Source organism: Bactrocera neohumeralis, unplaced genomic scaffold (genome assembly GCF_024586455.1).
Source record: "Bactrocera neohumeralis isolate Rockhampton unplaced genomic scaffold, APGP_CSIRO_Bneo_wtdbg2-racon-allhic-juicebox.fasta_v2 ctg2962, whole genome shotgun sequence".
Classification (NCBI taxonomy): domain Eukaryota; kingdom Metazoa; phylum Arthropoda; class Insecta; order Diptera; family Tephritidae; genus Bactrocera; species Bactrocera neohumeralis.
In genome coordinates this window covers 1,005-17,479 of record NW_026090452.1, presented here as the reverse complement: position 1 = coordinate 17,479, position 16,475 = coordinate 1,005, and the positions used below count along the sequence as shown (strand labels likewise).

The following is a 16,475-nucleotide window of genomic DNA, read 5'->3' as shown; positions in this document are numbered from 1 at the left end:
CAACCCTGTATTGACGGCTGTAGTGTCCAAAACACATGCCGACTATATTTTTCTCCAAATGCCATTCTGTTAGTACGTATATACTGCATTAGCCGAGTTATGGCCAGTGCCACTTACAAGTTTTGGTACTCCAAGCAATTTTTCCTTACCGTCTGCAGAAACTAATACTGGCAAACGATCTACTTTTTCATTGCTCAAAAAATATCGGGATGAATCTTTACCATCCCAATGAACTATAACTGGATCATCAAAAGAAACAGATTGCTTTATTTCCTCAATTATAGATTTTCGCTCTTGTTTTCTTTGGCGTTGAATAGTGCTGCGTGATAATGGCAACGATCTGGTCTTGGCCCAGTGCTGCTGCGATTGGGACCATCAACCTCAAGGCTTCTCTATCAGACACTTTTTATTGCGGTCTAAAGAGCTTTATCACATGCTTAGAAAACAAGTTTTGGCTAGCAGCCTTCACCAGGTTTGTCACTGCTCAGCTCATAGCATGATGGTCAGTGATCAGGTACCGGGAGCTCTCCTTTACAAAAGTTTAAACTGGATATTCTTCATCTTCAGAGGAACAGGAAGTGTCACTAGAGAGTCCAATTTCGAAATAAGGCTCATACATTAAAGATGTCCCTTTGGAGGTACTAGGTGTTGTTTCTAAGAGCTGGGCTTTTCGTCTTCTCTCTTCATCTTCGTTTAAATCTCTGTAAAGTTCTTTTTCCTGCTTTTGGCTAAGCTTTTTCTCAACAAGTCATAGCCATTTTTCGCTGGTCTCGCTGATCTGCTAGCAATTTACGGTCTTCTTCAATCTTTATCCAATTTGAAGCATCTGCATGAGCTATATCAAATAAAGAGTCAAGCTCAGTTGTAAATTCATCTTCACGAGCTTTTTGATGTTTTGAATTACGAGATTTATTTTTTTTTAGCAACAACCACTTTGAATGGAGTTTCTCAATCTTATCAACGCAGTGTTTAATTAATCTTGTTGGTATGATAGCTCTTTCCCATAACTGAGTTACCTCCTCAACTGTCATATGACTTGCACTATGCACTAAATTAAATTTATGCAAGTGCCAGTGAAAACGCAAAAGCACTTGCCTATTAGTAGGTAGTTGATTTAGTCTTAATAGAGATTCCACATCTGTAATACCCAAAAGGAAAACACGGTCACACTGCCTTGTTGCAGGAGAATTGGACATGGGTTTTCATAAGTTATTGATGAAATTTAAAACAGGTATCACTTTGGGTACTATTATGAGAATTATTTCGTAATAATATTAAGTTTTGTCAATCTAGATCTTATTGATGATATTTTTCAGCATCTGTTTTAGATATTTGAAACACCTGCAACAAAGAAACAAAAATAATTATTAAAAATAAGTTTTTTTATTTTTCGACTTTTTGTTATCAATCGTGAAACTTAGCGTTCTTTGAGCACCCTTTTCCCATCCATCAAAAAATCAGAAAAAATTACAGAAGTATATTGAACCCCATTCTAAAAAAATGGAGGGGTGCCCAGGGTGAATTTTTGAAGTTAGTTTTTTTGGGCCACCCTACTGATCAGTGAATACAACACTCTCCACATCAACATGTTAATAGAAAAACAGGGCATCATTGATCATCTCCACACCAAACTGTTTTTGTTCCATTTTTCATTTTATACCAACAAGAAGGTGACGCTGTGCCGTTTTTTGTTCTACACAGTTCTAGAAGTCACGTTCGCCGCTACACACGCGCACCGCACCGTCTATTTAAAACATTTTTAACTTTGCATCTTTGGCACACTCCGGTCACTTTATATAGAGATCGTTCGTTGTGATTTGGCTTCTACCCGTTTTATATACATTTAACTGTGGTTTGGTAACGTTTAACCAAAAAGGGAATTGGCGTAGTATCCAGTGCTATAACCTAAAAGGAACTCGGCGTAGTATCCAGTGCTATAACCTAAAAGGAAATTGGCGTAGTGTGCTAATCACATCAAGGAAGTTTTATTCAGTGCTATAACCTGAAAGTGATTGACCATCCAAACGTCCCATTTCTACCGCTGTGTTGATACATGAATTATCACCTCAACTACCTTACGGTGTAAAAATATACAATTCATTTTTTAAACATATACAATTCATTTTAAACCATATATCATTCATGTGTAAACATATACAATTCATTTTTAAAACATATTCGATTCATTTATAAAAACACGCAATTCACTTGTAAAAATATACGATTCGCTTGTAAAAATATACAATTAGCGTGTGAAGTAATAAAGCTTATTTCGCTCAACAAGAGCGCAAAGGAAAAGTTTACATTTTAAAATTGGAAGTGGAGTCGGAAAGTTTGGGGAATAACCGAGATTTAAAAGGAGTAAGTTATAGTAAGGAAATAACTGCCTGTGTTTATAAACTATTAATATTATATTTACCGACTAACCAAAAACGTCAGAAACACTAAATTTTACGGAAGAAATGGCAGAAGGAAGCTGCACCCAGGCTTTTTTTAAAAATTGAAAATGGGTGTATCGTCGCGCTCTTATGGACCAAAAACCATATCTCGAGAACTACTTTACCAATTTCAATGAAATTCGGTACGTAATATTTCCTTAGCACCCTGATGACATGTACAAAATATGGGTGAAATCGGTTCACAACCACGCCTTCTTACAATATAACGCTATTTTCAATTCCATCTGATGCCTTCTCTGTATTATATATACATTAGGAACCAATGATGATAGCGGAATAAAACTTTACACAAATACGGTATTTGAAAAATATGTAAATGACTGATAATGAAATCTCGATTATCACTTTATCGTGCGAGAGTATAAAATGTTCGGTGACACCCGAACTTAGCCCTTCCTTACTTGTTATCTCTAGGTAAGTAGGTAGGTAGGAGTGCCGCCCTATCGGGCTCAATTAACACTTGATGTGCCATTTTGATGCACTGTTCGCAGAACCTCCTGTATCTGCTATTACGTTTCACATTCTCTTTCAAATTATTTTGAGGTTTCGATGAAACTACTTATGTCCGATATGCTTTTAGTGGAAATCCATTCAAGGTTTGGTGCTAGATGGATTCCAAGTGTTTTGTGTCGGATCTGTGCTAGAGCTGGGCATTCGCAGAGAAAGGGGAAGATTGTTTCCTTGTTCCCTGCTACTCCGCAGCCACGGCAGATGTCGTTGTAGGGCGTACCCATTTTGGATGCGTGTTCCCCAAATGGCCAGTGCCCTGTTGTGGTAGCTGTTACTCTGTAAATATTTTTCTTGACCTATTTAGTAAGTCGTTGGTTCTTTTCCTGTCATATGTTGGCCATAATTGTTTAGTTATGACGCATTGTGTGATGTTTTTCCACCTGTTATTTGCAATTTGTTGAAATTGTCTATTGATCTCTCCTTTGATTGATCCTAGCGGACTTGGTATTATCTCCGCCTCGGATTCGTTGAGGAAAGCTCCTGCCTTTACCAACTCGTCTGCTTTTTCGTTACCGAAAATGTTCCTGTTTAGTTGGAGCTTGTCTTTTATTGCGCTTAGTGCTCTCTTGCAGTTGTGTACTGTGCTGGAGTTTGTCATGGGTGAAGACAAGGCCAGGAGCGCCGCCTGGCTATCCGGAAATATAGTTGCTTTGTTTATATTCCCGTGGTTTTCTAATAGAGCTTCGCAGGCTTTTTCTATGCCTAGTACTTCTGCTTGGAAGATGCTAGCCGAGTTCGGTAGACGTATAGAGAATATGCCAAGATCAGAGGGAGAATACCCCGTGCCTACTCCACAGTCCATTTTGGACCCGTCGGTATAGACTGAGATGGTATCCTCTTCTTCTATTGAGCCTCTTCTCCATTCTCGTCTAGATGGTATCCTTACCTGGAAGTGTCTATTGAAATCCAGCTTTGGGAGAATGTAGTCTGATTTATTAATGGTGAGCTTGTTTAGGATTACACTATGTCCATAGTTCTGCTGGTTCCAACCTCCCAATTCTTTTATTCTTGTCGCCGCAATAGCTGCTGTTTTTTGAATAAAAATGTCCATTGGACATGACCTGATTGCCCCAGTAACACCCGCACATGCTGCTCTTTGTATACCATTTAATTTTTTAATGTTGTATTGTTTGTTTAGCGCTGGCCACCATACCAGAGCTCCATATGTAAGTATAGGTCTTATGACCGCCGTATACATCCACATGACTATACTTGGTTTGAGGCCCCAATTCTTGTTGACGATTCTCTTAAAAGTACAGTAAGCCATGTATGCTTGTTTATTCTTTTCTATATTTATTTTCAGGACAGTTTGGTGTTAATCTCCACCCCCAAATATTTAGCTGTGGGGGATAGAGTGAGTGTTGTACCGTTTAGTACCGGAAGTTGAAACTGAGGTATTTTGGTTCTGCTTGTGAATAGCATCAGTTCTGTTTTGTTCGAGTTAACTCCTAGTCCATTGTTTTTAGCCCATAGGTTTAACCTTCGAAGTGCTCTTTCCATAATCTCGCTGGCTGTTGAAGGAAACATGCCTGATACCAACAACACTATATCGTCTGCATACGCCACTGCTTTCACTCCTCCACCGTTTAGTTGGAGGGGTATTTCTGTTCAGCACTACAACCCCATAGGAGCAGAGAGGACCCTCCTTTGAGGCGTCCCTCTACCACATAGCTTGTTTGTGTTGCAGCGCCGTTTGAAGCTATAATCTTCTTATTCTCAAGCATCGATAGTATCCATCTGCACACAGTGTCATCTATGCCACCATGTGCCAGAGAGTTAATTATCGCATTTACTTCTATGTTATCGAAGGCGCTCTCCATGTCTAGAAAAGCAGCCATGGTGTATTGTTTGTGGTGTAGTGATTTTTCAATTACACTTATCACCTCGTGAAGGGCAGTTTTGGTTGATCGGCCCTTTATGTACGCATGTTGGGACTTCGATAACTTCTCCGCCATTATTGTTCTTACGTGTAGATCTATTAGTCTTTCCAGTACCTTCAGCATAAAGAAGGTAAGGCTTATAGGTCTAAAGTCCTTGGCATTTTCGTGTGTTCTTCTGCCGGGTTTTGGAAGGAACACAACTTTACTTCTTTTCCACTTCTTGGGATGTAGGATAATAGAATGCTAGCTTTGTATATATTTTCAAGTCTTTGAACCATTGGTTCTACCAGTTTTTGCAACATTATGGGCATAATCCCGTCAGGACCTGCCGCTTTAAATGGTGAAAAACTATTTATGGCATACTTGATTTTGCTTTTGTCTATTATTTGGCCTTGATAATCAGCTGCGTTCAACGGTGGTTCTGGTTTTACCCTCGTTGAAGGTGTTTGCTGACTCCCAGGGAAGTGTGTTGTAATTAGTACCTCCAGAGACTCTTTTGCCGAGGAGATCCAATCACTACCCTCCGTCCTAATGTAGGCAGTGTTAATATGATCTTTGGATAGCATTTTGCTCAGCCTAGCGGTTTCTCTACAACTTTCTATCGATGTGCAGAAAGATCGCCAAGAGTCGTTTTTTGCTTTCCTGACTGCTTTTTTGTATCTTTTCATAATATCTTTATATGGCTGCCATATTTTGGTTCTAAAACTATCATTGAAAGCTTTCCTTAGTTGTGTTCTCAAATTCTTGAGTTCACTGTTCCACCAAGGGGGAGACTTTCTCTTTTTCAAAACTGTTAGCGGAGTAGATTTATTGAAAGTTGTGGTTAAGATTTTTTCCAACTTCTCTACTTCTGAATCTAGTTCTTGAGGATTTCTGATACTCTTATTGCCTCCCTTTTCGAGGCATTTTGTTGCTATTCTGGTATATTTTTCCCAAGCTGTTCTTCTAGGGTTTCGGTATGTGAGAGGAGCACTGTACCTCCCGCGGATGCTGAAGAGTATCCAGGAGTGATCCGACATGGAAGGCTCATCGTTATCCACAACGAGACTGTCTTTGTCCGTTGATAGCGTGAAGTCAAGCACTTCCTCCCACCCCGGGAACTTATCAGAGCTTGAGAAAATAAAAAAAAAAAGATTACTATTCAGAATATACTGCAAGAGTGACTCACATCTGGTGTTTATGCTGAGCTACCCCCCATACGGTGTGCCTTGCGTTTGCATCACACCTATTAGGACATCCTCTTTCCTATTCTCCTCTACTAGTCTGGTGAGCGGGGTCGGTGGTATATCATCGTCATGGGCCAAGTAGGCCGAGACTAAGAAGAAGGGCTTTTCCTTCTGTTCCACCTTTACCACTATGATACCTGCTGTGCTGTAATTAGGACAAAGAAATGCATTTATACTTTTATTGATAAGAATGCATGCCCTAGGTTTACCTTTGTTCCGTGTGTAAAGCAGGTTATAGTTGCTGCTGTTTAGCCCTTTAATGGTGTCTTCTTTGACCCAAGGCTCCTGTATTAGGCTGATGTCGATGCTCCCCTCGTTCATAAGGGTTATCAGATTCGCTGATTGTTAATGGGCATCTCGGGTTTCTTCGATGCCCACTTTCCTTAGCAACTGGCTGGCGTCGTCGACCTCTTCCGTGTCATCATCGTCAGCCGCTTTGTCGCCTTGGAAGATTTTCAACCTTGCCTTGCGAATTCCGAAGCTGATTTTGTAGTCAGTCTTCTTGAGAGCCTCAATGGACTCTTCGCAAATGGCCACTAGTATTGGTCTGCTGGCTTTATTTGCTTTTTCCTCCTTTATCAGCTGCCACTCATCTATACCAGGTATAGATTTGTTCTGCAGCTTGATACACCGCAGGAGTTTTTCGCCTGGCTCCTCTAGTGGGGGTAACCAAATGCGAGCACGAGGTCTCTTTGGAATGTCCCTGGCGGGTATAAGCCTCAATTGGAGGTCTACAAAGGCGTTGCTGATTTTAGCAACACTACCCGTCAGGAAATCCAGGGAGGCCTGGTCCGCGCACTTGATGACCCTGTAGCCCCTGAGGGTCTCAGAGGAGTCAATCTCTGGCTACATCGAAGAAATGCCTTGCCGCTGTTGCGCTGTTCTGTTCGCCTTCAATCCGCCTCGGTTTTTTAGGCAGAGTTTCGGGTGTTTCTGTCGTAGAGCGATTCCTTTTTTGTGAAGTGCTCTCCTGTATGTTCTCTACTAGAGGTTCTGATTGCTTCCTTTTCAGGTAGCGTTCATATTCCTGCACTATTGCTTTAAGGCGCTTTGTTTCTGCCTCATCAACTGGCTGATTCTGGGATTTTTTGCGCTTCTTTTTGATTTCCCCTTTGGCCGCCAGTGCACTTTGGTTGGTGCTCATGGCAGCTTTGGAGGTGGACGCTTCCTCCCTTACGTTTGCTGTTATCACTGCTGTATCTGCGGTATACTTAGGTTGGTATGTCCGGCAGTACCTTTACCCGTCTCCTGGCTGGAGGCGAGTAATTCGTCTTCGTCGGATTCCGTAATGGGAATCCTGTAATTCATGTCCTTAGTCGTCGCTGTTGTCGTCAAATTGGTTGTTGTAGTTGTTGTTGTTTTGTTGTTTCCGTTTATTTGTTGGTCCCACGAGTAAGCCGGAAAGGGTTGGTCACTCGTCCGCGGAGCCGGTATGCGGAGAGAAGGCTTTTATACCTCCAACCTCGCCCGACATCGGAGGGGACCGTTCGCGATCAGCTATTTATTACCCCCCGCTGACCATTCAGCCCTCTGCACGGGTACCTCGACACCTTGGCTTAGGGTGGTGTTGGTGCGGGTATCCTCATACTTCCAACAATAGGAGATGGGCGTAAAACCTAGGGTTTATTTATCCATTTCACTATTGTGGGAATTATGGGGTGTCCCTCTTAGTTCGTAAGATTAGAGTGCGTTTCCTTTGGGATGCACACTTTACTCTTACTTAAGCCCCTTCGCCACGACAAGGCGACCAACTTCAAAGAGGTGTTATCTCTAAGTTTTTGCAGTTCTTTTGCTACGACACAACCACGGTATCTTACAGTTTGAGAATCGCAGCAGTTGCAACATTTAATATTTTTCAGCTTTTCTGCATTCAATAGTAGGATGTTTGCCTCCACATTTCACACACCTCGATGGCTTACCACAGAAGTTTTTTGCGAGACATTAACCGAACTTTTCACACTTGCAGAAAAGTAAGAATCTTTAAACGTGTTTTTCTCGAGACTGTATTTTTGAAGTCGGTGGACACGATTTCTCGAAAAGTTATCGACCGATTTAGTTCGTATTGTGTATACGTTTTTAAAATAACGTTATCTAGTTATTGAACGAAGGATGTTTTCTTTTTTCATTACAACTTATTTTTTTGACCAATGAATGGCGAAAATTTTACCAAAAAATTAGATTTTTTGTTCAAAGTCTGAGAAAAAAGGAAAATTGTAATATTATTTTATTTCCTTCGTTCAAAAACGAGATTTAGATATGTACTAACGGAATATGCTTAGTTTTTTAATTTTATATGAACAAATAATAAGTTAAACAGTCCACGGCGAGAGCACTTTTTTGTGAGACACCCAGGGAAATGAGGTCTTAACGGCTGCATTTTCAACATTTTTGTATCGAAATTTCAGGAGATATTGTTCAAATATTTGATGCTTATATTAAAAAAAATCGTAGAAATACCTTTTTTTGTACCTCTGAAATCCACCTAAACCCTTAATGGACATATCATATACGATCAAGAGGTAAGAAATTATTCGCTTTGATACCTGGAAACACATGCAGAAGATGTAGGCAGGAAGGATACTTTACTAAGAGGTGCCGTAATCTCAGAAAGATATGTATTTAACTGGAAGTGTGGCCGAGCTAATCACAGAATATTGCCGCTGATGAGTAGTGGTAAAATAGTAAAATACGGGTTCTAGATCACTTTTTCTTGCGGTTTTGTGGTTTTATGCATATACATATATGTGTGTCTGTATATATTTTTCATTTGCGGTTTTATCGTTTTATGCATGTATATATATGTATATATGTGTTTATTTATTTCAAATTTAAAACATTTGTACACTTATAAATAAAACATTTGTTGTGTCTAAATTTAAAAAACGCATATAAACTTTTTTTCAAGTGCTTAATGCGGCCAAAGGCACCAACACTTTTATATTTATATACGAATCCTAAAAGCTCACTTAGAAGTTTATCTTCACGGATCCATTCAACATCACAGCAAATACTATTGGTTTTTATTGAAGTTCGATTGCCTTCCAAATCAATATCATCCCCCTGAGAAATTTCATCATCAAACCATTGTTGTATTAAAAATTTTAATTTCTGAATATCCCCATCATTTTTGAAATTAACTTCAAATGAGGGGACGTTTTCACCCTTTCCATTTAAATCAATTTTTCCTACATTTAGTAAACCCTTGGTGTTTAAAACTCCATTTATAGGAACAGCTGCTAATTTTGGTTCACAAACATCAATACAATTATTTACATTTCCAGGAATAGCTCTTGGTTGAGTGGCTTTTTGTACAGATACCTCATATTGTATTAACTTTGAATGTCGTTGTCTCTTACGTTTATTTGGTATCTGAGTCTCCCTTTCGATGGTACCTTGTTGGGATTTGGCGGGCTCTCCTAGTTCTTGAAGTTGCTTGTAAAATCCTTCTTCATTGAAATTTTGTAAGATCTTATCAAATTCGTCTTGATTAATCTCAAAATTAATTATTTGTTGTTCGTTCTCAAAATTTGAATCCATATTTCTCCACGTTGATGTGACTCCCGTAAATATTTTATTACAATTAGATTATTAAAAAGTAAAATTCATATTTATATCTTCTTGAGTCACATTTCGAAATTATTTTTTGGTTTCTTTATCACACATTTGTGGTTTTTGTTTTCTAACATCTTGGCTTCTTAAACATGACAGCATATAAATTATAAATTTTTTTCAATATTTTATATCGGGAATAGAGTGAATACAACTACATATATCTACTATTTTCTTGTATGAATCATCCGCAAAATGACAATCTTTCTTATGTAAACCATATCATACATGGCCGCAATTCATTTAGCATGGAATAAAAAAATATTTGATGTTCATTATCAATTAAGTCGTCATATTTTCTTAAAAAGTTTTCTAAATATTTCGGGAAAGCCATTTTATTTTATTTTTTTGTTCCTTTTAATAATAGTGTCTTCTTAATACTAAATTATAAACAAGAAAAAACGTTAACTTCGGCTGCACCGAAGCTAATATACCCTTCACAGATTACATTGGTGCCTTAGAAAATAATTTATACCAAATTTCGTAAATATATCTTGTCAAATGCAAAAGTTTTCCATACAAGAACTTGATTCCGATCATTCAGTTTGTATGGTAGCTATATGCTATAGTTAACCGATCTGACCAATTTCTTTGGAGATTACATGATTTTCACAAACAATAACTCATAACAAATTTCGTGAAGATACGTTGTCAAATGTAAAAGTTTTCCATACAAGAACTTTATTCCGATCGTTCAGTTTGTATGGAAGCTATATGCTATAGTTAACCGATCTGACCAATTTCTTCGGAGATTACATTTTTGCCTTAGAAAATAATCTATACCAAATTTGGTGAAAGATACATTGTCAAATTTGAAAGTTTTCCATACAAGAACTTGATTCCGATCGTTCAGTTTGTATAGTAGCTATATGCTATAGTAAACCGATCTGACCAATTTCTTCGGAGATTACATTGTTGCCTTAGAAAATAATCTACACCAAATTTGGTGAAGATACATTGTCAAATGGGAAAGTTTTCCATACAAGAACTTGATTCCGATCGTTCAGTTTATATGGCAGCTATATGCTATAGTATACCGATCTGACCAATTTCTTCGGAGATTACATTGTTGCCTTAGAAAATAATCTACACCAAATTTGGTGAAGATACATTGTCAAATGGGAAAGTTTTCCATACAAGAACTTTATTCCGATCGTTCAGTTTGTATAGTAGCTATATGCTATAGTAAACCGATCTGACCAATTTCTTCGGAGATTACATTGATGCCTTAGAAAATAATATATACCAAATTTGGTGAAGATACATTGTCAAATTTGAAAGTTTTTCATACAAGAACTTGATTCCGATCATTCAGTTTGTATGGAAGCTATATGCTATAGTTAACCGATCTGACCAATTTCTTTGGAGATTACATTATTTTCACAAACAATAACTCATAACAAATTTCGTGAAGATGTGTGCAAGAACATATTCCTTATGCCTATTGTTATTTTATTAAGTGCTCATATAAAAATCATCTTAATCGCTTCAAAATATATAGCGGTGTTGATGCTTCAAAACATTTTTTATACCCTGAACAGGGTATATTAAGTTTGTCACGAAGTTTGTAACACCCAGAAGGAATCGTCAGAGACCCTATAAAGTATATATATAAATGATCAGTATGTTGAGCTGAGTCGATTTAGCCATGTCCGTCTGTCTGTCTGTCTGTCTGTCCGTCTGTCCGTCTGTCCGTCCGTCTGTCTGTATATATACGAACTAGTCCCTCAGTTTTTAATATATCGTTTTGAAATTTTGCAAACGTCATTTTCTCTTCAAGAAGATGCTCATTTGTCGGAACGGCTGATATCGGACCACTATAACATATAGCTGCCATACAAACTGAACGATCGGAATCCAGTTCTTGTATGGACAACTTTCACATATGACGAGATATATTCACGAAATTTGGTATATATTATTTTCTAAAACAACAATGTAATCTCCGAAGAAATTGATCAGATCGGTGTACTATAGCATATAGCTGCCATACAAACTGAACGATCGGAATCAAGTTCTGGTATGGCCAACTTTCACATTTGACAAGATATATTCACGAAATTGGTATTGATTATTTTTTAAGGCAACAATGTAATTTCTAAAAAACTTGTTCAAAACGGATTACTACAGCATATATGTACATAGCTTCCATACAAACTGAACACATAGTTACTAACAGAAATGCACTTGTGAAGGGTATTTAGTTTCGGTGCAACCGAAGTTAACGTTTTTTCTTGTTTTTAAATATTTTCGATGACGTTTTATATATTTACCACCAGTATTTGAGTAAAACAGTTGGAATGCATCCATTAACTGTCGACCAACTTAGACGTCAGAGAGAGGATATAGTCATGTACCAATACTCCCACTACCAACAACATACACTTCTCTCTTCATTCTTTCTTTACCTGTCTTACTTATCCTCTCATATCTCTTATTCTCATTTCATAATTTCCATACTTACAAATTGATCTTTCCTTAAACTAAATTCTCTCTTTCTCTTAAATAGACAACAATAAACTTTTTCACTCACTAGTTTTAAGCTCGCATACATTATGTTAAATTGTATTTTAATTAATAAAGTTACATTCGAAAAGAACGGACTTGTTATTGGCGCAGTCGGACGCGAACTTAAAACGCTAGAAAATAAAAAGTTAAATTTTTATTTTTATGTAAAGTAGTTAAATACTTTAAAAAAACAGAAAAAAACGAGATTTTCAGTGCGAAAAGTGATATGAATAATAAAAAAATACACACATAAAGTGTAAAAATAAAAAATGTGAAGACTTTTAAAGAACACCTCAATTTATGCAAATTATAAACATTTCTGAATACTCAAAGTGCGTAAAAGCAACAAAAATAGAGATTTTCAACGAAATTAAATAAACAGTGAAGTTAATTTATTGTATTACACAAAAAATAAGTAAAAGAAATAATTATAAAAGTTAAGGTCACCTTCAAATTGTATAAAGGTCACCTCAGGGACAAGTGAAAGAAGTTATGCGATAGCGGTTCCAATAAGAAAAAAATTTAAAACATTTACATCAAGGATACTTGAAAGAAGTGAAGCGAAAGCGGTTCTAATCACACAACACAACATTTTCTCTTTGGGGAATACCTAGAAGGTCACCTTGAAAAAGGAAAAAAGCCGTTTTGGACAGACCAGAACATTCGACTACAAAAAACATCATTACTACAGGTATTTATAAAACCAACATTACAACAACAAAATTGCATATCCAACTGCAACAACTAAACGCCAACAAGAAGAAGAAAAAGCAGCTGGAATATATATATTGCAACAACAACGCACCGGAATACTTTTGATAATACTGTACAAAAACTCACAGTCAAAATGGACAACTTAGATATTAATACTAAATTTAAACTTATTTCTACAAATCTTTCTAGCATACTACCATATGATGGCAATGAAAATTCTTTGTTAGGGTTTATAGAACGAATTGATTCTATGATCCCTATTTTAGAGTCTTTCCCAGTAGATTTTAAAACTTTACTAATGGGAAATATAAAAGATAAAATCGTTGGTAATGCAAGACAATCATTTCTAATCAATGGTAATGTTGATACTTGGCCTTTGATTAAAAAAGTATTAATTGATAACCACGGAGAAAAAAAATTCGGTGGATGAATTAATCGATAAAATAAGGTCTTGTCGTTGCGATTCAACAATAGAAAATTTTTATAATAAACTTAATATTTTACTATGTCGTTTAAATAATGCATTATATTTTAATAATAAATAAGATAAATGGAATTAATTGTGAAAGTAATAGTAGAATAGCTCTGGTAACCCTGATAAAAACGGAAAACCACAATGGCGTGTAGTTATTGATTATCGAAAACTTAATGATCAAACAATCGATGATAAGTTCCCAATTCCAAATATGCAGGACATATTTGACAAATTGGAAAAATGTTGTTATTTTAGCACCATCGATCTGGCGAAGGGATTTCACCAGATTGAGGTACACCCTAATGATAGAGCCAAAACAGCTTTTTCAACGGCAGATGGTCATTACGAATTCACAAGAATGCCGTTTGGTCTCAAAACAGCACCTGCAACATTTCTGAGGCTCATTAACTATGTTTTAAGAGAACATATAAACAAGATTTGTGTCGTATATTTAGATGACATTTTAATATTTTCTACAAGCTTTGAAGAACATATTCTTTCCATTAAAAAGGTTTTCAATACCTTACGTGCTTCTCATTTAAAAATTCAATTTAACAAATGCCAATTCGCTGAATTATCAACAAAATTTTTGGGACATGTCGTGTCCAAAGAGGGTATAAAGCCGGATCCCTCAAGGATAAAATCTATCGAAAATATGAAATAAAACAATTCCTAGGCATGACAGGATATTATCGTAAATTTATACGGGACTACGCGAAAGTAGCTTATCCTATGGTGAGATTTTTAAAGAAAAATGCTGTTTTAGATTTTCAAAATGATGATTTTTTAAACTCTTTTAATAACTTGAAAAAACTTATAACCAGTGAACCTGTCTTACAACCGCCAGATTTTAATAAGAAATTCATACTCACCACCGATGCTTTGCAATTCGCTGTTGGCTCTGTTTTGAGTCAAAATAGTCACCCAATATGCTACGCTTCTCGTACCTTGTCGGATCACGAAATTCGTTACTCTACTATTGAGAAAGAAGCCTTAGCCATGGTATGGTCTGTGAAACATTTCCGAACTTATTTACATGGTCGAAAGTTCATAATACCAACTGACTTTTTTCAGTTGAAAAAAAAAGTTGACTCATAATGACACACCCTAATATATGTATATATATGCATATAGAATGATAAGACTACTTGTCTCAATAGTCCGAAAACCAATACTGAAGGCAATTGATATACCAATTCATAAAAAATTCAGAATAATAAAAGCTATTAGGGTGAAGACAAAGTTTGGGGAGTAGGTAATGATAGAACTAGATGATAGTGTTCTTTTTCTTCCGGATTCCTGCAACGCTTTAGAGGATTCAACTATTGATGCGTTAAATAGTAATACATTTTATATAGTACTAGTTAAACCTGGTGAAAAATTTACTTCACAATTATTTGAATTTCATACAGAATAATAATATTTAAAAAAAAAAATTTAAATGTATCCGTGTATGAATTTAGAAAAGCATATTACAATGAAACATCAAGAATCAAAAAAAGAAAAAACTTTTTGTGTGCAATGTAAGATTCAAGAAAAAGAAAGTTTATGGACAGCACATGTGAGAACAAACATGCATAAAAAGAATTGTATGTTTAGTGTAAATAGTAATAATATTAAATGTATTAATGCTATGTTTACTAATCGTATTGAAATAGGAAACAATCAACCCAATGTTTTAATTGTTGAAAGTTTTTTTGAAAAACATCTAAATGAATTATCTGAGCTTGTACAGAAATCTGCAGAGAAGCATGAAAGCATCAAATTTAATTTTGAACTATTTTGTAAATATGTTCAAATAAAAGAAAATATTGAAAAATTTGCCATAATGTCACATCAAACTGTATTTACTAAAGCATTTATGGAGAACAGTAATGTTGTTGATATAATTAAAGAAAAATTTGCTAAATTTATTGAAAAAATTAAAGCATTTCAAGAACGAGATAGTGGTTGGAGCCTAAGTGAAATTATTCATCTAGAAGTAAACATAAATAAATATCAACCAATTAGAGGGCCGTTATATATACCACTACCAAAAATAATTGTAGATAAAGAAGCATGTATAAATATTGTTAACAATGATATATGTATATTGCTTTAAGTGGGCCATAATTTCATCTCTTTACCAACCCTCAATAAATAGACAAAGGTGTTCTTCATATAACATTAGAAATATTTAAGATTCCATTATAGCTTTAAATAATGATATAGTAGTAAATTTTAAAAATTTAAATTTTCCATTACAAATAAAGGATATAAAAATATTTGAAGCAAATAATCCAAATATTAGTGTAAATGTGTTTGGTTTAGTAGACAATTTGTTATTAGGACCCCTTTATTTAACGAAAGAAGACAAATCACATCATGTTAATCTTATTTCTTTATACAATGATGATTTCAATGAAAGTTATTATGTTTGGATACAAAATTTAAGTAGATTAATTAGTTCCCAAGTTACAAGTGTTAAGCACAGTGGCGAACGCAGGAAAACAATTTGGGCGGGGGGGGGCGGTTGGGTTTATGTAAAAATACAATGTTTCATTATTTTATTCACAACTTGAAGTCTAATCTTCTTTTATTTTGGGCCATAACATTTAAAATCTCTTCCTCCGTCACGTCTATATCTCTATGGATATTCAAGAGAGCCATTCCGTTCAGGCGTGCTTCTCCAGTTTTATTTCTTAAATGTGTTTTAAGCCTGCGAAGTGAGGAAGACGAGCGTTCACTTGAAACGACAGATATAGGGATTGTTGCTCCAATCTTTAAAAAACGATGCACTAAAAAAGTTTTGGATCTCTTTGTTTGATTTAACCAGTTCCTGAAAATATATTCAAAATTTTAGTTAGAAAATATAATCTGAAGAAAAGATTTTTAACCTTTTCCACATTCTAAATTCAGCAAATGAAAAACAAATAATAAGTAAAGTTGTGTATCTAATTCAGACCAGTTTTTTCTGGTTGTTTTTATTAAAAATATAGACATTTTAGTTAAGACACTCAAGTATTTTTTTGCAAATAGCATAATTTTTTTAAATTTAAATTTATTTCACAACATTTTGCTCATGGAACGAAAACTGAAAGTCATAATAAATGAG

The 16,475-nt window shown here is 35.8% G+C and overlaps 1 protein-coding gene across 1 annotated transcript; it reads right to left on the bottom strand.

Moving 5' to 3' along the window:
- Positions 1 to 7,263: 7,263 nt before the first annotated feature.
- LOC126766912 (uncharacterized) lies at positions 7,264 to 9,826 on the bottom strand. The gene is made up of 2 exons (XM_050484579.1): positions 8,970 to 9,826; positions 7,264 to 7,397 (listed from the first exon to the last, which is right to left on the bottom strand). Exons 1-2 carry the CDS (start codon positions 9,610 to 9,612, stop codon positions 7,264 to 7,266), a joined length of 777 nt encoding a protein of 258 aa, XP_050340536.1. The 5' UTR covers positions 9,613 to 9,826.
- Between the last annotated feature and the right edge of the window lie 6,649 nt (positions 9,827 to 16,475).

Bases quoted from the DNA above. Each gene is read 5' to 3' on its own strand.
- LOC126766912 (XM_050484579.1), bottom strand. From the start codon at position 9,612: ATGGATTCAAATTTTGAGAACGAACAACAAATAATTAATTTTGAGATT. The intron at 7,398-8,969 runs GTTTATATGCGT...TGACGACAACAG, and splicing joins CATTAAGCACTTGAAAAAAA to CGACGACTAAGGACATGAAT.